Source organism: Balaenoptera physalus (assembly GCF_965194825.1).
Source record: "Balaenoptera physalus genome assembly, chromosome: 13".
Taxonomy (NCBI): Eukaryota; Metazoa; Chordata; class Mammalia; order Artiodactyla; family Balaenopteridae; genus Balaenoptera; species Balaenoptera physalus.
Window position 1 is genome coordinate 21,338,733 of NC_138892.1, and position 23,349 is coordinate 21,362,081.

Consider the following 23,349-nt stretch of genomic DNA (forward strand, 5'->3'; position numbering starts at 1 on the left):
GACCATTTCCCCTTCCTATTAGTTATAACTTCAGTAGAGGTTGCCGTGATCAACACGAAGGAGCATTGGGCTTGGAGTCAGCACAACTAGGGTTTGAAGCCCCAGCTTTGCTGCACATGAACTCCTTGAACTTGGTCAAGCTGTTGACTTCCTTTAGTATTGGTCTTTCCATCTGAAAATGGTGACAATAATGCTTATCTCACTTTTTCTGGGCTAGGGGTGGGGAGGTGGAAGAGGATGAGGCATGGCTAATAAAAATAAGTCAGCTACACAAAATGCACAGTTAGCAAGTCATTCCGTATGTATTTGTGGAATCAGCTGAATCAACAAAACCCAGACCTAAAACATATCAAACTAACTTCTCTAAACTGGACATTCCTAATTTTTTTTTAAACCCTTCACTAATGATCTGTCCTTAAAAGATTTTGGAAGGGAGGAGACCTCCCAGGGACAATGTCAATGGCATCAAAGGGGGGAGGGGGGTGAAGGGAGAGATTCAAGAGCCACAGGAATGGCTCTGAATGGAGAGAAAAGGAATGAAGAAGAAAAGCACACTGAGAAATCAGTAATCAATAAAGAAGCAGAATGCTTGAATTAGGAATGAATGCTTGGGAAGAGGCTGTGCATACACTTGAACAGGAAAAACTACTGAAATTTGACTTGAATCTGAATGGTAAAACTAGGGCATAGTTTGGGTGGCAATATTTTGAAAAGACTCAAAGAGCAGAAGTACAAAGACCTGTGGCAGCTTTGGTACAAAGTGACTCTGTAAAGGAAGGTGTTTTCCTATATAAGAATTAAAACAAAAATGTTAGATTTTTGTGGGAGGGCTTGACTATCCATTTAATCCTTTAGGAACAAACTGTAGTTAAAAAAACAAAATCAGGTACCTAGTGGAAAAACTTGAGACTATGAATGAGGTTAATAAACTTTGTGGGTTCTGGAGTCAGTATCCAGATTAGATACCTGGTTCCAACCCTTGGGCACAATACTTTATCTCTGCGGGGCTCTGTTTCCTTGTATGTACAATGCGAATAATAAAGGCACTTACTTTATAAAGTAGTACATAGAAAGTGTCCAATTAGTGTTAGCTATTATTTTTATTTTATACTTAAAAAGAACAAAGATATGCATAAAATGGAATACCATATAGCAAAGGAAAAGAATGAAGCAAAGCTACACAAAATACTATCAGTGGATCTCACAAACATAATGTTTAATGAAAGCAGCAACACCCAAATGATATATGATTCTATTTATGAAAATTTCAACAACAAAACTAAATTGTATTGTTTATAGATGCATATATAAATGGTAAAACAGTAAAGAAAAGTAACAAAATAATTAGCACAAGTCAGCATGGTGATTCCATTTGGTGAGGAAGAAAGCAGTTTGAAATTGTGAAAAAGTACAGGGAGTGGGGGTAGGTTCTATGGTGCTGGGAATGCTCTATTCTTGACCTAGGTGGTGGTAACACAGTATTCATTTTATAACTATTTGTTAAATTATAAATTTGTCTTGCCCACCTGTCTGTATGTACAACAGCTTTTTTAAAGAAGCAAAGGGGGCAGAAATCACAGTAGGGCAAATTAGGAATGCAAATTCTGCAAAAAATGTCTAAGAAAATGAGATGGTGGTGGATTCATAAAACAATAGTCATCAAGTACTTACTCCTTGCCAGGCACTATGCTAAACATTCATTATTTCATTTGTGCTCCAAAACAACTCTTTTAAGGTAGGTGTGATTATCCCACTATCCAGATGAGGAACTAGAGGCTCACAAAGTCAGGGAACTTGCCCAGAGTCACACTTCAGGGAAGTCACAAAGCTGGAATTAAAACCTAGGCTTGTCTTACACTAGACCAATATTTGAGAACAGAGGCAAAGACAGAGGAGGACAGATTAACATCATAAGCTGTGTTAGGTCAATTCCTGTTGTATCTGGTGCTACATCTTTGACAGTCATTTATCTGATGAGGTTCGGCAGGGAATGAGATAGACATCATCTCGGGGATTCTGTTTTCAGAGGCCCACTTAACAGAAACATGTGACAAAATTAACCCAATTTTCTTTGTCTCAAATTATTTTGGGTATACTTCTAAACTGTATGATCTTATAACCAAATAAAATCAGGCCCATCTCAACATTCAACCTATCTTTCATCTTAACCACAGCAAAAAAAGCAGGTACCATGCCTGTTTTCATCTTTCCACTGAATGCAGAATTCTGGTAGATATGTAGGCAAAACTAAACAAAAATTGTCAATATAAAATGATAATTATAATATCTAATTTGGGAAATTTTTTAAAAGAAATATAACTAAAATGCAAAATAATCATAGTATACAAAGCCAGGAGCTGGGTGCTCAAAATCAAAGTATTATTCAGGGGAGAGGTTAACATATTAAATTTAGAGTTAGAGAAACAAAATGTAATGAATATGTGTAGAATTTGTTAGGTAAGATTTAACCACAAGTAGAAGGGTAATTATTAAAATAACAGAAATAAACTACATTTCCAAACCAGTCTGCTGTGCTGGAGGGGGTGGGAGACATATGGTGGGGAAGAACGGGAGAAAAAATTAAAAAAAAAAATTCTACTTAGATAAGGGAAATAAATGAGAATTAAAGCATAGGAACAAAACAAGACAAAGAGAAAATCTAAAGTAAAATGGTAGAATTAAGGTCAATTACACTAGTAATAACAATACATGTAAATGGTCTAAATTTGTTATTTAAGAGATTGTGAGATGGATTTGGAAAGCAAAAAGAAAATCAACTAAATGCTATTTATAAGAGAGACACTTAAAATGATAATGATAAAAGGTTCAGGTCTGATTCTTCAGGAAGATATTAAAAAATGTTACATCTGAGTTACTTGAGATAAAATAACCTCAAAATATACGAAGCAAAAATTAATAGAGCTACAAGGAGAAACTGACAAATCCATCATCAGAGGGGGAGATTTTAACACAATAACTGATTGGTTGAGCAAGAAATGTTTGGAAAAATACAGAAACTTTGAGACTGCAAATCACTTGGGTATCTTGTTAAAGTGAAGAGCTGATTTACTATCTCTGGCGTGGGCCTGGAATTCTGCATTCTTTTCCATTTTATTGAGATATAACTGACAATTGCATTTCTAATAGACTCCCAGGTGGTGGCAATGCTACTGGTCTAGGATCTCCAGGTCCTGGTAAAATTCTCCCCCGGAATCCACAATCCACAAAGCCTGGGAAAACATCTCACCGCAAAAAAGGAAGGACAAATTAAAAAAGGAAGAGAAAATGTTTTCATTAAACCCTTAAAAACATATTAGAAGTCTGCTTATACATATGGACAAATGAAACTCAAGAATTACCAAACAGACAAATGATGCATAACTACTGACTTTACCAAAAAATTCACCATACAATTCCTTTAATTACTACCTTACACAAGTGTACTGGAAATACCATTTAATTTACAAAATACATATTTATTGTGCAGAGTGAGCTACAACTGTTTACCACATCTGGTTTTTTTTTTTTTTTTTTTTGTAAATCACTTAAAATTGTTTATAAAAGGCTCTAGAGAATCCACTAGTAAGAAAACAAAAGTGTGGTGTGTGTGTGTGTGTGTGTGTGTGTGTATGTGTGTGCATATGTATGTTCCTCAGAAATATTGGTGTGATTTATTCTATGTCTGCTGTGTATTTTATAGGCTTACAGAAAAGTTAATATTCAAGTCCAACCCTTTCCTCCTAGCTGTGTAGCCTGTATCTCATCACCTAAGCTCCCTGGGCCTCAAATTCCTCCTTTACATTGTGACTGAAATTCATTCATTTAAAAAACATTGAGTGCCTAGCACATACAGTAGATGCAGGCTGGCACCAGGTAGGAACTGGTGCCTTGGAAGGTCTCCCGTAAGGTGTTGATGAATTAATCAACGTGTAGAGAGTGTGCTTCACTCCACAGAGCTTTCCCTACAGTAATGACGATAAACACACCAGAGTGTTGTGTACTACATTGCTCTACGACTATCTAGGTTTTCATAACATTTTCACCTTTGCTCTTTCATGTAACTCTGCAGCAGCATTAGGAGACAAGCAGGGCAGGGACCAGCTGTGATAGTACTAGGAGTTGTTCCCTCCTCTGCGTCTCCCACTGGACCTGAGCTAGACCCAAACCCCTGGAGGGCAAGGCCATCCCTTATTCACCTTCTGTCCACAGTGCCTAGCTCTGCCTAATGCATAAAAAGCACAATAAATGTTTGCCAAAGACTCTAGTAAGCTTTCAAATACTATACTCACCATTCCTGCATTTTAAACACTGGGCCTGATACTCATTATCTCAGCTTCCCTTTGATTCCACTCTTGCAGGCACAGTGGCAAAAAGGCCTTGCAGGAACCCTAATTAGAGAAAAGCCTTTCCTTTCCTTTCTTTCCTCCTTGTACCTATTTGATTCAGGGTTGAAAATCCCACATTCTTTTTCATTTTTTCCGGAAGGTAAAGATCCATGCCTCATCATTACAATGTAAGATTCATGAGAACAGTTTTTAATTTTGTTTTTACTTCCAGAACCCACAACAGTACCTGACACATAGTAAGCACTCACAAAACATATGTTGAATTGTTTGTTCTAGAAACTTCCTTGGTAGCTACGGATTGTTTGTCTAGGACTAAGTTCTAATAGAAAAATCCACATGCTTATTACAAAGAACATCATGTTTTAAAGGAAAAGATTAAAGTGCTCCTTCACAGGATCAAAATAAAATTTTAATTTTGCCCCAGAAAGAAACTTTTAAAGTATGAAGGGCTGAAGGTCAAAAACTAATCTGTGTAAGCTTTGCTGCAGCTTCTTAATCAAAAAGGATCCTAAATCAATGTTGACCATGAGTGTCTGGATTGCAAAATGACAAGCATGCCAGGTGGTAGAGGGCAAAAACAAGAGAAGTCCTCAAACAGTTCCTTGGATTTATTTTGCAGCTAAAGCATGACTTCCAGCCCGTTAGCATACATCTCATTTCACCACGTAGTGTGGACACTTTTGCTCTTTTGTTCATTCTTATTTTCTGAAGCGTAAAGGTTCTATTGCTTATTTGCAATAAGACAATGAAGTTTTAAGAATGTGTGTGTGTGGTGTACTACCCCTTGCTAGAGTCCATTCAGTCCTTCAGTCGATCAGACAGCCAAGGATTGCTCAGCCAGCATATGCCAGGTGCGGGGCTAAGCACCAGGAATATAAAGATAAAGATGTAGTCCTTGGCCTTTGGGATTCTACAACCCACAGAGGGGAGTCCTCATTACACTACAAAATGAAAAGCTGTTGGGGAGAGAGTACCCTGAAAGGTTCCAAGAGAGGAACCCAGTAGGATGGGGAGGTCAAAGGAGAGGGGGAGTGAGCCTCATAAAGGAGGAAGGGGCTGTGTTTCAGAGCATGGGCCAAGGTTCAGACACCTGAGAAAACCAGGTGCGATCAGCCACGCCCAGCCACCTCCCTCCCTAAAAGGTGGGATGCTGGGGCCAAGGGCAGCAGGAAAGAAGGATGGTCAGCTTCTGAAGGGCCTTGTTTGCCAACCTAGGGAGGTTAGACTTTGACCTGTAAGCAGAGGGGAGCCCTTGGAGAGCTTTAAGCAGAGGAATAGCAGGATCAGATTTGCAACTGGGATCAAAGAGGCAGGGAAAGAGGCAGAGAGACAGCTCGGAGGCTGCTACCGCAGTCAAAATTGGCAGTGACGGTGGCCTCGACCAGCATAAGAGGAGGGGGCAGGGAGAGGAGAAAACAGAGTAGAAAGACTTTAAGGAAGAAGAATCAATGGGACTTGGTAGTTGAGAGTATATGGGCTGGGAGAGGCAGTTGACAGTAATAGCTATGCTTACTGAGTACTCGTTATGTGTCACTCATATGCTCTTACAAGTACTGTTGCATTTAAACCTCAGAGTGACCCCATTTTACAGATAAGAAAATTGAGGCGCAGGAGGTGAATTGGTTTGCCCAAGGTCACTGTTAGTATATTCTGGTAAGGGAGGACTCAAAGACGACTCCCAGGATTCTAGTCTAGGTGACTGGATAGAGCACGCTGGCCCCTGCCGATGTCTCCTGTCTTGGATGTCATGTTCCACCAACACCATGCTGCTGGCAGCTGCCTTTATGCCCCCTGCCATCTATCCCCTTCATCTTTGTTCATGCTGTTGCCCCTCCCTGGAATGTCCTTCTTCTCCCAATTGGCCTTTTAACATCGTCTCCTCCAGGTAACTCTTCCTGACCTATCCCTCACTCCCCCCATCCCCTCCCCCGCAGCACTGCATTATAAATCTCTTTAGGAGCCTGTTTCCTCCAGCTGACTGTGCTATCCTGAGAGAAAGAGTGAGGTCTCATTTATTCTGGTACTCCATGGTCCAGTAGCTGGAGCTCAGTAGCTGGAGTGATTCTATAGGACACAGGTATGGGAGAGGAATTCTGTTTTGGACACAATGAGTTTGCAATGCCAGAGGAGTATACAGGTAAAGAAGTCTAGCAGACAGCTGGGTAGACAAGCATAGCACATACAAGAAAGAAGTTCTGAGTTGGTGATTTCTATTTGGGAGTCACCCGAATAAAGACAAAATGACAGGTGAGGAAGTTATGTCCTAGGCTGTCATCTCTTTGCTTCGCTCCATTCTGTGTTGCATGGTTAGGCCTGGCTCTCATTACACCCCTCTATTATACCCCCTTCCAGTCAGAAGTCCTGAACTTCTGGTCATCCACTGCCTTTTAGCCTTTGCTCAAGCCATGCCTTCTCCCTGGGATTACCCACACAGCTGCCCATACGTGGTGAATGTCTGCATGAACGAGCACATTTTCTCCTCTTCCTAACTGCCTCTAGCCCCAGGCTCTTCAGCCAAACTCTCCAGCCTGCCTTCAGACCCCCCACTCATTAAGTGAGACTAAGTAAATTCTTCTACCTTTCTGGGGCTCAAGCTCTTCAAGTGAATACAGGGCTAACATTGGACTAGTTTCTTAAAGATGGCTGCGAGGGGCTTCCCTGGTGGCGCAGTGGTTGAGAATCTGCCTGCCAATGCAGGGGACGCGGGTTCGGGCCCTGGCCCAGGAAGATCCTGCGGAGCAACTAAGCCCGTGAGCCACAACTACTGAGCCCGCGTGCCACAGCTACTAAAGCCCACGCGCCTAGAGCCCGTGCTCTGCAACAAGAGAAGCCACCACAATGAGAAGCCCGCGCACCGCAACGAAGAGTAGCCCCCACTCGCCGCAACTAGAGAAAGCCCACGCACAGCAACGAAGACCCAATGCAGTCAAAAATAAATAAAATAAATTTAAAAAAAAAAAGATGGTTGTGAGATTTAAATGAGCTAATTCGCATAAAGTGCTGTTGTTACTGTTTGCGTTCCAGCATAGCCCACACTTCTGCTTACAACTTTGGCACCCCAGTTTACAGGCCTCCTGCTAAGAGACCGACTCTGCCCGCAGGGCCATTGTCTCTCATTTAGTAGATGTCTAATCAATGTCATCCAAATGTTTGAGAGTGAGATTATAAAGCCAAGGACAGAACCCAGGCAAACACCAACATAAACAGACGCAGGAGTCCACAAAGAAGAAGCCTTTTAAGAGGCAGGAGGGTAATGAGGGGAGAATAGTTATAACAACAAAACTGGCTCTGACTGCATTTCCTTCGTCTTCTACTTGCTCTCTCTGCTCTCGCCACACTGACCTTCCAGCTAGCCTTGAACATGACAAACTCATTCCTGTCCCAGGGCCTTTGTACTCACTGTTCCCTTTGCCAGGAATGCGCTTTCCCCGCATAATGACATGGCTTGTTCCTTTCCTTCATTTAGCCCTTCCCTCAAATATCTCCTCAGAGAGGATTTCCTTATCTGAAAGAGCCCCCACAGTGCTCCATAAGCTCCTCAGGCCCCTAATCGAGCCTCCTCAGATCCCACGCTGACAGCTCAATGCCAGGCGGGCAGGTCCAACCACAAGTCCCTTCCTGGTGCAGCCTGGGACACGGCCCCCTGTGCCTTCCTTTGCGTGGCCAAGAATGAATCAAGTCCCGGTCCCTTCTCTCTTGTCACCCTCCTTGGTCTCATGCACGTGGTTACATAATGAGCTAAAAGCATTTAAGAACCTAAACCATGTAAAGGACAAGGAAAGAAAGATGAGTGGTGAGTACGAAAGGCTGAGACATTTAAAATCCAGAATTTTTAAAAGTGCATCATCCATTGAACATATATTTATTAGAGGACATATCACAGTTATCGATTATCCTAACCTCATTCCACGTTTCTAGAGGATACATGTCTAGATGGTTGCCCGAAATAAAAGTTCATGCCAAAATACAGAAAAAACAAGTTCCAACATAGGATCAAAAAATGCATATTTGGATGGGAAGCTAATGAGGTTTAACTGGAGGCTTCTGCTAATGAAATGCATACATAAGCCAAATTTCTCTCTCTTCTTAGGAACCTAAAACACACGGTCTACACTGTAACTGTTCATTCTCTTGGCAGCCCCTGTGCTAAAGACAGGATTAAGGCATTTATTAAATCAGTCAAATTAATATAAAAATTGAACCCTCTAAATTCCAGACAAGAAACTTAGATCATCCCCCATCATGATATCTAAACCCAAATTCAACAGAATTGAAAGGGGACTTTTTTTAAAGCAGTTCAATTTTCAGAGAGATGAAGGTTCCAGAGCTGGACCAAACTCTCATCAGAAAATAATCTCAGCATCCAGTGGATGAGGACTAGATTGAATGTGCTTGGTTTTGCTTTCACCAGGTTGAAAACCCTGATGGACTAATTTACCTTGTCGTGTCTTGGGTCACATGGCTACAGACCAAGAAACTAATGTGCACTTAGCGGCCAAGTGTATTCACCACTTTAGGGATGGGGGAGGGAGAAGAGTGTGTCAAAAATATATTTAAAATAGCACAAATTCTAATTGAGATATTTACTTAAATCTGTCTCAGTTCCCTTTAAGGTTCTAAAGAGAAACCCGTGTAATTCTTAGTTGCCAAAAAAATGATCTGCCACCTTTTTTCCTTTAATTACTGAAATATACTTGCTTTTCAAAAACAATTCACTCCTTCTGACTCCATTTTCTCCACCTGGGTGCCCAATTAAGCTTTTAAAGCGTCTAGAAATTTATGGAACTGATTATTATGTAAACCTCTTACTGACAGTATCCACAGGATGGTATGTGAAATCTAACATCATGTAAAAACCAGAAGTTAGATCCTTCTGATAGAAAAAGGTGTAAAAATAGGTTTCTGCCAATGAATATGACTAAAAAACCGTCAGAATGTTGAATTAGCCCCAAATGGTAACCCACGAATGACAACATTATGTATTAAACGTGCAGCAGGGGCAGAACAACCCAAATCCCAGCAGAAAATGCCCCGAGTTAAAAAAAAAAATAGGCCACTAGTATGCAATTTGTAATCTGCTCACAATTTGTTAGGTTCCCAAGTATCAACTGCAAACCCTCAGAGCCACCTGAATGATCATTTTACACAGTTTAAATCCCAAGAAAAAGAGACTGACCCCTTTAACCTTGGGAAAATGAGCAGGGGACATCACTGGTCTGGAAAATGAAGCCTCCATGCCAAAGGGCAGCGATTTCCCTCCCACCAAGCCCTGGCTCAGAGGTGTCCACGCAGAACATTCCCCAACAATTGCTCAGTACCTCCGCGTTTAAAACGCCAAGACTAGATGTTATCACAGCAACTGCTTGCAAGCCAGGGTAAGGGAGGGAGGTCTACTTGAGTTTCCGTCTCCCATAACCCGGTCTCGGCAGCATCTCTGATAAAGGACTAAAGAGAATTGCTTTTTCCACGCAAGCAGAAATGTTGATTAAAAAAGGCTTGTTGGCTTCCCAAGTGTCTGGGATTTCTAACTGAGTCTGAAACCTTCACACTGTGATTTCATTTTCCTTCAGAACTGTACAATGCCTTTAAAATAATGATTAAAAAATATATTTCTTTAACAAAAAAGGGGGGAAAGGAATGTCTTCTATTTCCATGCAACTTTTATTTCCAAGCTGATTATTTTTGTATTAAAAACATATTTTGGTGCGTGTAATTTAACCCCATAGCATCTGTCAGAGAGATGTTCTCATCTCTAATTTACAGATGGAGATATGCAAGAACAGAAAAGTTTAAATAACTTGCCCAAGGTCAGTCAGGGACAAGATATGCAAGGACTGAACGCAGATCTAACTCCAAGCCTCACACCGCTAGAAAAGGACTCAACACCCGTGTATACCTTCCCCTCGGTGGTCTGAAGCGAACGGAATTTTACTGGAGTGCCAAAGCTCGAAAACACCTAAATTTTAGGCGTTTTTACTCCACCGACTCTTTCTACAAACCCCCCCTTCCCAGGTTCCAGGCAGCCTCGGTCCCCCAGCCGCAGGCCAGCGCGCGCCGCAGCCGGCGCCCTCCCTTCCAGACCCTCCCGGGAGCCGAACCCCGAAGTTTCCCGGGGTGATCAGACGGCTCCCGGGTCCTGCCCGCCCCAGGAGCCCCGAGAGCCCGCGACCGCCCGCCGTTACCGTATGCCGTGAGGGAGGCCATCCTGGCCCGCGTCCTGCCCAGGCTGGCCAGGGCGTCGGCGACAGCGGCCGCCTGCGCGTGGCGCCCCTGGACGGCGGGCGTCCCACCCCGCGAAGGCATGCGCTCGGCTCCTGCGGCGCCCGGCCGCCCAGCTCCCGAGCACGCCCAGTCAGCCCGCCGCGGCCGCCCCGGAGAGGTGCCGGCGGCGCGCACACACCCGGGGCCGGGGCTCGGCTGCCAGGGCGTGGGGAGCGAGGGCGCCAACGGGCCGCGCGGCTCCGGGTCCCGGCGGGGATTGAACCTGCGCCGGAGGACGCGCGGCCCGGGGGAGGAGGGGCGAAACAGGCGGTGGGAGGGGCCAGGCGGAAGCGCGAGGCTGCTGCGGCCCCAGCCGGCTGGCGGCGGGCGGGACCCCGGCTGAGTCGACGCCGAGCCAGGTGGCCCTCGGGGCGGGGGCGACAGGGGTGACGCGGGCAGACGCGGGATCGGGAAGTCCCGAGCGCGCCAGGGCTTCCGGGACCTCGAGCCTTCAGCTCCCTTGCTAGGGAAGTTCCGCTGGGGAGCGTGCCTGGGGATGGGGGGCGGGGTCCGGCCGCCTGGGACTCCAGGGTGCGATTCCCAGCCCAGGCGGCAGTCTCGAGAAGGCTTTGCCTCCGAGGCCAAAGCCCGGGGGCGAGTGGCAGCTCTGCCTTGAGGACTTTTATTAATAAGTCCTTGACCGCTAAGTACCGAGTTCTGACCCCGACGGTTCATACCTGTCCCAGCAGCAGCAGCATCCTGTCACCTTTATTCGTGCGTCTCTCTCCCCACGAGGCTGTGACCAGTGTCCTATTCCACTCTGAGTGCCCTGCGCCTCGATCAGGGCACGGACTCAAACATTATTTGTCGAAATGACTGAGTGTCCGAGCCCCTTGCTCGCCCTCGCTGGAAGCCTACCCATCCTATTGTGAGAGTTCTTTGTTTTGAATCAGGGTCTGGAAAATGGGGAACGAGAAAGAGATCCAAGAAGCCAGTAGTATCCATGGGGATGGGGACAAGAGAAAAGGGGAGGCCGCCTAACGCCCCCCTCGGGTTCAGGCGTACCCGAGGCTTTGCAAGTCCCAAGTGCAGAGTCGCGAAGGCACGGTGAGGGCCCTCGGGGCTTCCTGACGCGGGGCTGACTTCCTGGTCACCAGGGTATCTCGGCCTTGAAAAACTCCAGCGCCCAACGAATTGCGGGGCGATGCTGTCAAGGCTATTTAACCGCGTTTGGGCTGTGCCCACCCTGGTGGAGGCACATGGAGGGCAGAGAAATCTGGCTCAGGCAAAACAGGGCATTTCTTTAGCAAGGTTTCCGAGCGCCCCTCTCGCCACCGCCACTGTCCTTGGTGCTCGCCGGCCTATCCCAGGTGTCAGGTTTTCGCACTTGCGACCTTCCTCCCCTCCCGTCCCCTCCCCTCCCCTTCCCTTCCCACACTCCGGCTCTTCTGGGAGGGCGGCGAGGCGGCAGAGGGGGACCGGTGGGCAAGGCTCTAGGATGAAATGTCACTTTGCGGTCGGTGGAGCCAGGCCGGGAGAAGGGCGAGGCCGCCCTGGGTAGTGAGATGGCGTGATCTGACAGTTTATTCCTGCTGGGTCAGCCAACTACCAGCAGGTGACCCTTAGTCAAGACCCCCTCTGTGACCCTTCATTTTCCCCATCTGTAAAGTGGCGGTCACCGTTGTTAGTTAGCGCTGTGCCCACCTCACAGGACGGTGGCAGGGCCCGGGTGGCAGGAATCCAACTCCTCAACACTCTGGGCTGGGCGCTCAGCCACCTCTGGTGCCCACTCCTGTGCCAGCCCTGGGGCCTGAGCCTGGAGCTGCTCCCTTGCTTCCCCTCCGTGCCTCCGCTGGGGCCCAAGTCCATCTGCAAGTTGTCTTCTGCCATCCAGGTCCCGGTCTTTCCTCTCCCTCTGCCTCCACATTATAGCTCAGGTAGGGTCATGAGGAAGGACAATCAAAATGTGTTACAAATTGCACTTTAATTCTTCTTGGCAGCTCTTTCTAATCAGCAGGAACTTAAAAATAGTATCTAATTAATTAACCTCTCTTAAGGCCACCTGAACTTCTGTCCACATAATACCACTCCGAGTCCTTGAGATATTCGGTCATCTCGACAGAATTAAGGTTGAGAGTCCTGGGCCTCTTGGTTGAGGAATCAATGGACAAATACACCTCATTCTTTCACTGTCAGGTTTGCCGAGAGCCTTCCCTTGTGTTCAGGCTCTGCACTGTCAGGAGAGGCTGAGGTCTTGAAGCAGCCTCCCTGTCTCCTGGTCTGCAGCAGGAGCGGGTAGCCTCCCTGGCTCATTCTTGAGAAGAACAGGCCAAAAAAAGTTATGATACTGTGATGAAGCACGGGGTGGTAAAGACACCTTGCAAGGAGCAAGAGGGGTCTTTCCTCGCAGTGTTCACAGATGACTTCACCAAGGAAACGACGTTTGAAAGATGAGGTCCAGGATTTGTGTTGTCGGTAAAATTTCTTAAAGACAAGCTTGCCATTCAGATTTTCTTATGTTTTATTCATTCACCATGTCTTCAGGAGTAAAACACGAACTGTCACAACCTTGATGAAAGCTGTATTCTAAATCTTTCCAGGAAAATGCCTTTTTCAGATGATAGACTGAGGAAAACTAGTTGTCCTTCACTTTTCAGCACGCTCTGAACTTGAACTATTTGATGTATTATTAACTGCTCTGAACGTGATTATATTGCATTTGACACCGGAAGTGGCCACCTCTCTGTGATTAACATTTTTTCGGTGATTAACATTTTTAATAACTTATTTTAAGTTTTTAGTTTAGTAGCTACTCTGCAAATACTCATTCTTTAAAACTATTGCAGCTGAAAACTAATTTAGTTTTCATATGACCACCATCAACTTGACTTAGAATGTGATCCATTATTAAAGATTTAACAAACTGAATGTTTTAAAATAATTTCAACAATGGAGCATTATAGCTACATAACAGATCCGTTTCTATAACAATAAGGGCTCCCTTGGAGCTCTGCTATAATTTGCTACACCTGAAAAAAAAAATGTAGATAAAATGAAATGACAACTTTTGTTTTTCAAAATTCCAAAATTAAGTACATTCAAATTATATAAAGCGTTAGCCCCTCACAGTTAAATGTGTTTGGAGACCGCTTCATGCATTCTTTCCTTGTATGAATGCCTTTTATAACATATTTCACTAATCATTCTCCAGCCAACTTAACTGAATTTAGCATAAAATAGAATTTGCTTTGGGGGGGACGTTATCTTGTTATTAAATCCTATGCATTAATACCAAGGAAAATTTATTAGAGGATCCAATAATATTTACCTTAAATATGCTTTATTTTGTTACATAAATGCCATATGACTCCTTTCTGAAAACAGACGTGTATCTCATCCTGAAACTCTGAGTGTTGCAATGACTGTACGGGTGAAAATGTTTTATATTCAGATTCATTTGGATTTGAATTATTCTGAATTCATATTGATGAAAAAATTACCATAACTTCCATCTCAATGTGAAAAGCAAATATTTCTATCTTAAAAAACTATTTCCTATTTGGGACTTCCCTGGTGACACAGTGGTTAAGAATCCACCTGCCAATGCAGGGGACATGGGTTCAAGTCCTGGTCCGGGAAGATCCCACATGCCGCAGAGCAACTAAGCCCATGCACCACAACTACTGAACCTGTGCTCTAGAGCCCGCAAGCCACAACTACTGAAGCCCATGCGCCAAGAACCCATGCTTCACAACAAGAGAAGCCACTGCAATGAGAAGCCTGTGCACCGCAACGAAGAGTAGCCCCCGCTCACTCCAACTAGAGAAAGCCCACATGCAGCAACAAAGACCCAACGCAGCCAAAAAAAAAAAAAAAACCATTTCCCATCTCCTAGAAAGCAACATATGAAAATATCACCTTTCTAATCTGCAATGAACACCATTAAACAAGAGTCTTATGTAAAAAATATTTCCTCTGGAGTTTGTTCGTTAAATAGTTTCTCTGTCATAGAAAGGAATTTGTGTGGGACTTGTGTTGTCCAGAACAGGAGAAGAGGAGCTTGACCAAATTCACTAGATGATAAACTATGCAAAAGACTAGATTATGTCTTATTTTTCTTTATTTTGCCCACAGTAAATGGGCAAATAAATGTGTATTGCTCAGAGAATCATGGAAGGTCAGATCCAAGAGGAGACTTAGAAAAGAGCACCAGTTCTGGGGTCAGCCTAAATTAAAATTCCAAACTGCACCACGTATTCATTGTATGACCTGGGCCTCAGTTCCTCATCTGCAAAATGGGGTAATAATAATAGGTACAGCATAGGGTTGTTGAGGGTGTCGAACAAGTTAATAGGTATAAAGCCTTTAGAACACTTCTCAATAGATGTTAACCCCTGTTATTTATTATACACAGTTTTCCGGGGTTCTCTTAGGAATGCCAACCAAGTAGTAATCCTTTTCATAAGGGTTAATGATGTTCATAATACTGAACAGCCAATACTGCACATGCACCCCTAAACAGGGACCCCAGGTGTGCCAGGCTTAACCCTTTAGCCGCTGGGTTGTGGGGAAGTCCCGGGGAAACAAGGTGCCAGGCAATAGGGGTCTTGGGGCAGTGCCTGTTTATTATAACAAGAATGGAGGATTTCAGGACTTTAAGACTGGCACCAGTGTGTCCTGGCTGAACATCAGTTCTGCTTCCCACCTTCCCACCCTAGACATCCAAACCACTGAATTTTCTAATCACTCCACAGAGCAAACCAGTCCTTTTCATCCCAAACACATTTTAGCTTCTAATTCCCTACGGAGAGAGGTGAAAGCAAACATAATGGAATAATCAGAATATACGTAACAACTGATATTTAGGAGAGACATGTAAATCCTCTATTTATGAGCACTTCTTAATAAGAGATATTTTAAATATCTGTTTAATAGAACATATATGGGGTGGTAAGTGCCAAGGGATTTTAAAATAACATCAACCAAATAATCCAAAATAAATAAATTAATAATAACAAAGAGAAATGCTGAATGGATTTTTGTTAGCTGCCTACCGAGAGTAAATTTCATGCGAGAAGAATACGATCATTAGGGAGGAAAATATTTGCCTCCACTGCAGAAAAGCAGACTAAGAAATAAAAGGCAAACAAAACCCAGAGAAGATTTAAAAACCAGTGGCAGCAAAGTCCTAAAGGGAAAAGATCGTGTTAATAAAAGAAATCACCAATCCTCCATTCACTGACTTGAACTGAGTTTTCTCCATTTGGTCAAACAATCTAAAGCCCAAAGAGTGAACACTGGATCACAGCGAATTTAGTCTTTCATGTCAGGATAGATCTTCCTCTCTCATGGGGCACTTTTGTAGGTTCCTCAGAGAACATCCATCTGAACGTCCGTGACACAGGCAGTGCATCTCCTCTGCTGGCTGCTTGTGATTCTCTCAGCCCCCAGGAGTCTGGTAGTTCACCCTTCTCATTTTCAACAATATATCCCTAAGGTAGGTGTGGGCTGGGGGTTGCGAAACCCGTGTCTGACCACCTCATTTGTAAGTTCTGGGTGAGGAATGTAACATCTTATTTTGGAATGAGACATTTTCTACCCATTTTGCTTTTGGCCTTTTGGGGCATCTGCCAAAAAAAAAAAAAAAATTGAAGAAAGAATCAGAAAGAATTTCTTTCTTTTTTTTTATTTAAATAAGACTTTTCCTAGAGCAGTTTTAGGGTCACAGTAAAATTGAGGGGAATGTATAGAGATTTCCCATATACCCCCGGCCCTGACTCATGCGCCCACCACGTGATCAACATCCCTCACAGAGTGGTATAGTTGTTACAACTGATGAACCTACGTTGACACATCATAATCACTCAAAATCCATAGTTTATGTTAGGGCCCACTCTTGGTATTGTACATTGAGTTTGGACAAATATATAACGACAAGTGTCCATCATTATAGTATCATACAGAGTATTTTCGCTGCCCTAAAAATCCTCTGTGCTCTGTCTATTCATGCCTCCCCAATCCAACCCCTGGCAACCACTGATCTTTTTATTGTCTCCATCGTTTTGCCTTTTCTAGAATATTATATAGTTGGACTCATACAGTATGTAACCTTTTCAGGTTGGCTTCTTTCACTTAGTAATATGCATTTAAATCTCCTCCATGTCTTTTGATGGCTCATTTATTTTCAGTGCTGAATAATATTCCATTGTCTAGATATACTAAAGTTTATTTATCCATTCACCTACTGAAGGACATCTTGATTGCTTTCAAGTTGTGGCAATTATGAATAAAGCTGCTATAAACATCCATGTGCAGGTTTTTGTGTGGACATAAGTTTTCAATTACTTTGGAATTGAAACACCAAAGAGCAAAATTGCTGGACTGTATGGGAAGAGTATGTTCAGTTTTGTAGGAAACTGCCAAATTGTCTTTCAAAGTGGCTGTACAATTTTTCACTCCCAGGAGCAATGAATGAGAGTTCCTGATGCTCCACACACTTGCCAGCATTTTGTGTTGTCAGTGTTCTGGATTTTGGCCATTCTAATAGTTATGTAGTAGTATCTCATTTTGTTTTAATTAACATTTCCCTGATGACATATGATGTGTAGCATCTTTTCATATGCATATTTGCATCTGTTTATCTTCTTTGGTGAGGGTTTGTTAAGGTCTTTGGCCCATTTTTTAATTGGGTTGTTTGTTTTCTTATTGTTGAATCTTAAGTGTTCTTTGTATATTTTGGATAACAGCCCTTTATCAATGTATCTTTTGCAGGTATTCTCTCCCCATTTGTGGTTTGTCTTCCCATTCTCTTGACATTGTCTTTCACAGAGCAGAAGTTTTTTAATTTTAATGAAGTCCAGCTTATCAATTATTTCCTTCACCAATCATACCTTCAGTGTTATATCTAAAAAGCCACCAGCATACCCAATGTTATCTAGGTTTTCTCTTATGTTACATTCTAGAAGGTTTATAGTTTTGCATTTTACATTTAGCTATGTGATCCAGTTTGAGTTAATTTTTGTGAAGGGTGTAAAGTCTGTATCCAGATTTTTTTTTTTTTTTTGCATATGGATGTCCAGTTGTTCCAGCACCATTTGTTTAAGGGACTTTCTTTGCTCCATTATACTGCCTTTGCTCCTTTGTAAAAAATCAGTTTGCTATATTTATGTGAGCCTATTTCTGGGCTCTCTGTTCTGTTACATTGATATCTTTGTCTATTCTTTCACCAGTATCACACTGTCTTGACTGTTATAGCTTTACAGTAAGTCTTGAAATAAGGTTGTGTCAGTTCTCCAACTTTGTTCTTCTCCTTTAATATTGTATTAGCTCTTCTGGGTCTTTTGTCTCTCCAAATAAACTTTAGAATTAGTTTGTCAATATCCACAAAATAACTTTCTGGGATTGGGATTACATTGACGCTATAGATCAAATTGAGGAAAACTGACATATTGACAATATTGAGTCTTGCTATCTATGAGCATGGAATATCTCTCCATTTATTTATTTATTTCTTCTCTGGTTTTGTTCATCAGAGTCTTATACTTTTCCTCATACCGTTCTTGTACATATTTTGTTAAATTTATACCTAAGTAATTTACTTTTGGGCGTGCTAATGTAAATGCTATTATGTTTCTAATTTCAAATTCTACTTGTTCATTGATGATATATAGGAAAGCAACTGATTTTTGTATACTAACCTTATATCTTGCAACCTTGCTATAATCACTTATTAATTCCAGGAGTGCTTTGTTGTTGTTGTTCTTGTTGATTCTTTTGAATTTTCTACATAGATGATCATGTCATCTGTGAACAAAGAGAGTTTTATTTCTTTCTTCACAATCTGTATACATTTTGTTTCCTTTTCTTCTCTTATTGCATTAGCTAACACTTTCAGTATGTTGCTGAAAAGGAATGGTGAGAGGTAACATGCTTTCCTTGTATCTGATTTTAATGGAAAAGCTTTGAGTTTCTCACCATTTAGTGTGATATTAGCTCTAAGCTTTTTGTATATATTCTTTATTAAGTTTATTAAGAAGTTCCCCTGTATTCACAGTTTACTGAGAGTTTTGATTGAATAGGTGATGGATTTTATCAAATGCTTTTTCTGCATCTCTTGATAAGATCATGTGATTTTTTTTTTGATCCTGTTGATGTGATGGATTACATTAATTGATTTGCAATAATTCTATTTTAGGGAATTCCCTGGCAGTCCAGTGGTTAAGACTCGGCGCTTTCACTGCTGTGGGCCCAGGTTCGCTCCCTGGTTGGGGAACTAAGATCCCACAAGCTACACAGTGCAGCCAAAAAATTAACAATAATAATTCCATTTTAATATTTTCTGTTAATTAAGTTTTTTTTTCTTTTTAATTAATTTATTTATTTATTTATTTATTTTTGGCTGTGTTGGGTCTTCGTTTCTGTGTGAGTGCTTTCTCTAGTTGTGGCGAGCGGGGGCCACTATTCATCGTGGTGCGCAGGCCTCTCACTATCGCAGCCTCTCTTGTTGCGGAGCACAGGCTCCAGACGCGCAGGCTCAGTAGTTGTGGCTCACGGGCCTAGTTGCTCTGCGGCATGTGGGATCTTCCCAGACCAGGGCTCGAACCCGTGTCCCCTGCATTGGCAGGCAGATTCTCAACCACTGCACCACCAGGGAAGCCCTTAAGTTTCTTGATATAACTTTATGGTAAGATACTTATCCTATATTTCTTAGATTCCCAGGAGTACTATGCAAAGCAGAGAGATTCTACCTGCCATTCCATAAAATTAATTACCTAGCAATCCACATAAAAATGTACTGACATGGGTATTGCACAATAATAATATTAAACCATACCAATGAAATCTTCTAAGCAATCAAATCATACAAAAATGGCCCTGCTTAGAGTGCGTCTATGTGAGTTTCTAGTGAATGGCAGCCATTTACAATAATTACAAATGGAGTATAAACTTTAAAAATTGTGAATCACTACACTGTACACCTATAACTCATATAATATTGTACATCAACTATACTTCAATTTAAATTTTTTAAATTAAAAAATAAAGTAGTGGAACCAGGCTCATTAAAAATCAGTAAGGAGGGCTTCCCTGGTGGCGCAGTGGTTGAGAATCTGCCTGCCAATGCAGGGGACACGGGTTCGACACCTGGTCTGGGAGGATCCCACATGCCGTGGAGCAACTAAGCCCGTGAGCTACAACTACTGAGCCTGCGCATCTGGAGCCTGTGCTCCGCAACAAGAGAGGCCATGATAGTGAGAGGCCCGAGCACCGCGATGAAGAGTGGCCCCCGCTCGCCGCAACTAGAGAAAGCCCTCGTACAGAAACAAAGACCCTTGGGCTTATCTGGTGGCGCAGTGGTTGAGAATCTGCCTGCTAATGCAGGGGACATGGGTTCGAGCCATGGTCTGGGAAGATCCCACATGTCGCAGCGGAACTAGGCCCGTGAGCCACAACTACTGAGCCTGTGCATCTGGAGCCTGTGCTCCACAACAAGAGAGACTGTGATAGTGAGAGGCCCGCACACCGCGATGAAGAGTGGCCCCCGCTCGCCACAACTAGAGAAAGCCCTTGCACAGAAACAAAGACCCAACACAGCCAAAAATAAATAAATAAATAAATAAATTTTTTTAAAAAAAATCAGTAAGGAAATAACTTGAGCCAGTGGCCATTGCTAGTTGCCTAGATCACATCAATTACTTCCTTTCTCCTTCAAAACATAACACATTTTTTTCTTCCTGTTTCTATTTCTTCCCTACAAACATCATGTGCTTCAGGGAAAGCACAGCCAGTTTAGTGTTTCTATAGGTCTGAGTGGTCTAAGGATAAATATATCCTCCCTGGATAGTGATTGATTCAGATATTCCAATTTAAGCCAATCAACTCATGGCATTCCACTTGTCATGAGCTAATTTGTTTAAGAATGAAGATATAGATTTTTCATTTATTTAAAAGATAACTAAAGTAAAAATAACAAAGTATTATAGAATTTATATAATGTATGGATGTAAAATATATAACAAAAATAGAAGAGAGGACAGGAGGAGATTAGTAGAACATATAGTGCTGAAAAGTTCTTACATTATATGTGAAGAGGTATATTATTAATTCATACTGTTATGAGTTTAGGAAACATGCTGTAATCTTAAGCAACCACATAAAGTATAACCAAGAGTTATAGCTAATAAACCAATAGTGAGGGAAAAAAAAAAAAAACCTCAATCCAAAAGAATGAAGGAAAAAAGGAAAAGGGGGAAAAAAGCAGATTGAACAAACAGCAAGAGTAGAATTAAACCCAGCAATATAAATAATTACATTAAATATAAATAAGTTACACATGACAGCTAAAGGGAGATTTTTTTATAGTAAACAAAAAGGCAAGACCCAACTATATACTGTTTACAAGAAATGTGCTTTAAATATAAAGACATAGATAGGTTAAAAGTAAAAGGGTGAGAAAAATATAACATGAACACATTACTACTAGGAAAGGTAGAGGAGGTATATTAATATTAGATAAAGTAGACTATAACACAAGGAGTGTTGCCAATAATAAGTATGGACATTTCCTGTTAAAAGGATCAATTCATCAAAAGAACATACCAATTCTAAACATTTATGCACCTGATAACAAAGCTTCAAAATACATGAAGGAAAAACTGCCAGAACTTAAGTAATAAATGAACAAATCCACTATTATAGTTGGCTCTTTAAACACACTCTCTCAGTAATTGATAGCACAATTACGAAAAAAATTTGGCAAGACTATATATTTGAAAAATACTGTGAATCAATTTGACCTAAGTGACATTTATAAAACACTCACCAAACAATAACAGAATGCATATCCTTTTCAGTTGCATATGGAACACTCACTGAGATAGATCATACTTGTACCATAAACAGGTCTCAATAAATTTAAGAGGATTGGATCTTACAGAGTATGTGCCTCAATCACAATAGAATTAAATTAGAAATCAATAGCAGATAGATAACTGGAAAATCCCAAAATACTTGGAAATGAAACATACACTTCTAAATAACTCTTGGATCAAAGACAAATAACAAGAGGCATTAGAAAATATTTTGAACTAAATAAAAATGAAAAAAATCATATCAAAATTTGTAGAGTACAGCTAAATCAGCATGTAAAGGGAAACTTATAGCTTTATCTGCTTATATTAGAAAATAAGAAAGGTCTCAAATCAATAACCTAAGTTTCCACTTTAAGATACTACAAAAGAAGAATAAATTACACTCAAAGCAAGTAGAAGGGAGGAAATAATAAAGATAACAATTGAAACCAAAGAAATAGAAACCATAAAAGCAGTATAGAAAGTCAATAAAGCCAAAAGCTGTTTCTTTGAAAAGATTAATGCAGTTGAAATCATCTAGCTAAAGTGATCAAGAAAAAATGGGAGAAGAAACAAATTACCAATATTAGGAATGAAAGGAGGAACATTACTATAGATCTTACAGATATTAAAAGGATTATAAGGGAATGTTATGATGACTTCATGCCAATAAATTTGACAACTGAAATAAATTATACAAGTTCCTTTAGAGATACAAATTATCAAAACTGAACAAAAATTAATTCTATGTCTGTATACCAGCAACTATTTCCATTTACAATAGCATAAAAACACTTAAGAATACATTTAACGGAAGTTATACAAAATCTGTATTCTTAAAACTAGAAAACATTGCTGAAAGAAAGTAAAGGGGATCTAAATAAGTGGTAGGATATATTATTCTGTGGATTGGAAGGCTCAGTTGTTGAGATATCAACTTTCCCCAAATTGAACTGTAGGTTCATTGTAGTCTGTGTGAAAATCTCAGCAGGGATTTTTTTTTTTTTAAAGAAATTTAAAAGCTATTTCTAAAATTTTTATAGAACTACTACTAGAAGAACCAAAACAATTTTGAAAGAGAAAAACCATCTTGGAAGATTTACACTACCTGATTCAAGACTTATTCTAAAGCTACAGAATCAAGACAGTGTGGTATTGGCATAAGCATAGACATATAGATCAATGGGACAGAATAGAACATCCAGAAATAGGCCCACACTTATATGGTCAATTGACCTTCAACAAAGATGCCAAGGTAACTCAATGAGGAAAGGATGGTCTTGTCAACAAATTATGCTGGAATGGTTGGGCACCCATATTAAAAAAAAAAAAAAGAAGAAGAAGAAGAAGAAAGGAAGGAAGGAAGGAAAGGAAGAAGAGAGAAGATAGAAAGAAAGAATCCTGACCTTTATTTCACACCAAATACAAATTTTAATTTGACATTAACATTTCCAGTAAAAAGTATAATAGATAATCTTTGTGATCTCGAGTTAAGTAAAAATTTCTAAATTGAAACAAAAATCATGAACCATTTAAAATATTGATAAATTAGACTTCATCAAAATTATAAAATTTGCTATTCAAAAGACACCATTAAGAAAAGGAGAAAGGCAAGCCCCAGAATGAAAGAAAATATTCACAATACTTATATCTGAGGGAAGACTTGTATCTAGAATATACAAAGAATTCTCACAACTCAATGAGACAAACAATTCCTCCTGCCAAAAAAAAAGTACGGGGGAGAGGGCAAAATATTTGAACATACATTTCCCAAAAGAAGACAGCAAATAGTCAATAAGTGTACGAGTAGATACTCATTTTCGTGGTACTTCTTCCTTGATGCCTAAAATATTCAGCACTGGAATCAGTTCAGTGGACTACAACATTGTCTCTCTAGTTCCCCTATTCATTTCAAGCACTTATTTAGGGAATAGTTTTTGAGTACCTACTTA

At 41.3% G+C, this 23,349-nt stretch overlaps 1 protein-coding gene across 4 annotated transcripts in view; it reads right to left on the bottom strand.

Moving 5' to 3' along the window:
• Positions 1-10,959, bottom strand: part of ANO4 (anoctamin 4) — a 458,290-nt gene extending 447,331 nt beyond the window's left edge. For 2 of the 4 annotated variants that reach the window (XM_082419366.1, XM_082419364.1), the window contains exon 1: positions 10,529-10,958. In XM_082419366.1, coding sequence (XP_082275492.1) covers positions 10,529-10,649 — 121 coding nt within the window. In that variant the 5' untranslated portion in view covers positions 10,650-10,958. Of the gene's footprint in view, positions 1-10,528 lie in introns of all 4 variants that reach the window. The other 2 variants (XM_082419367.1, XM_082419365.1) reach the window with 2 other exon arrangements.
• Between the last annotated feature and the right edge of the window lie 12,390 nt (positions 10,960-23,349).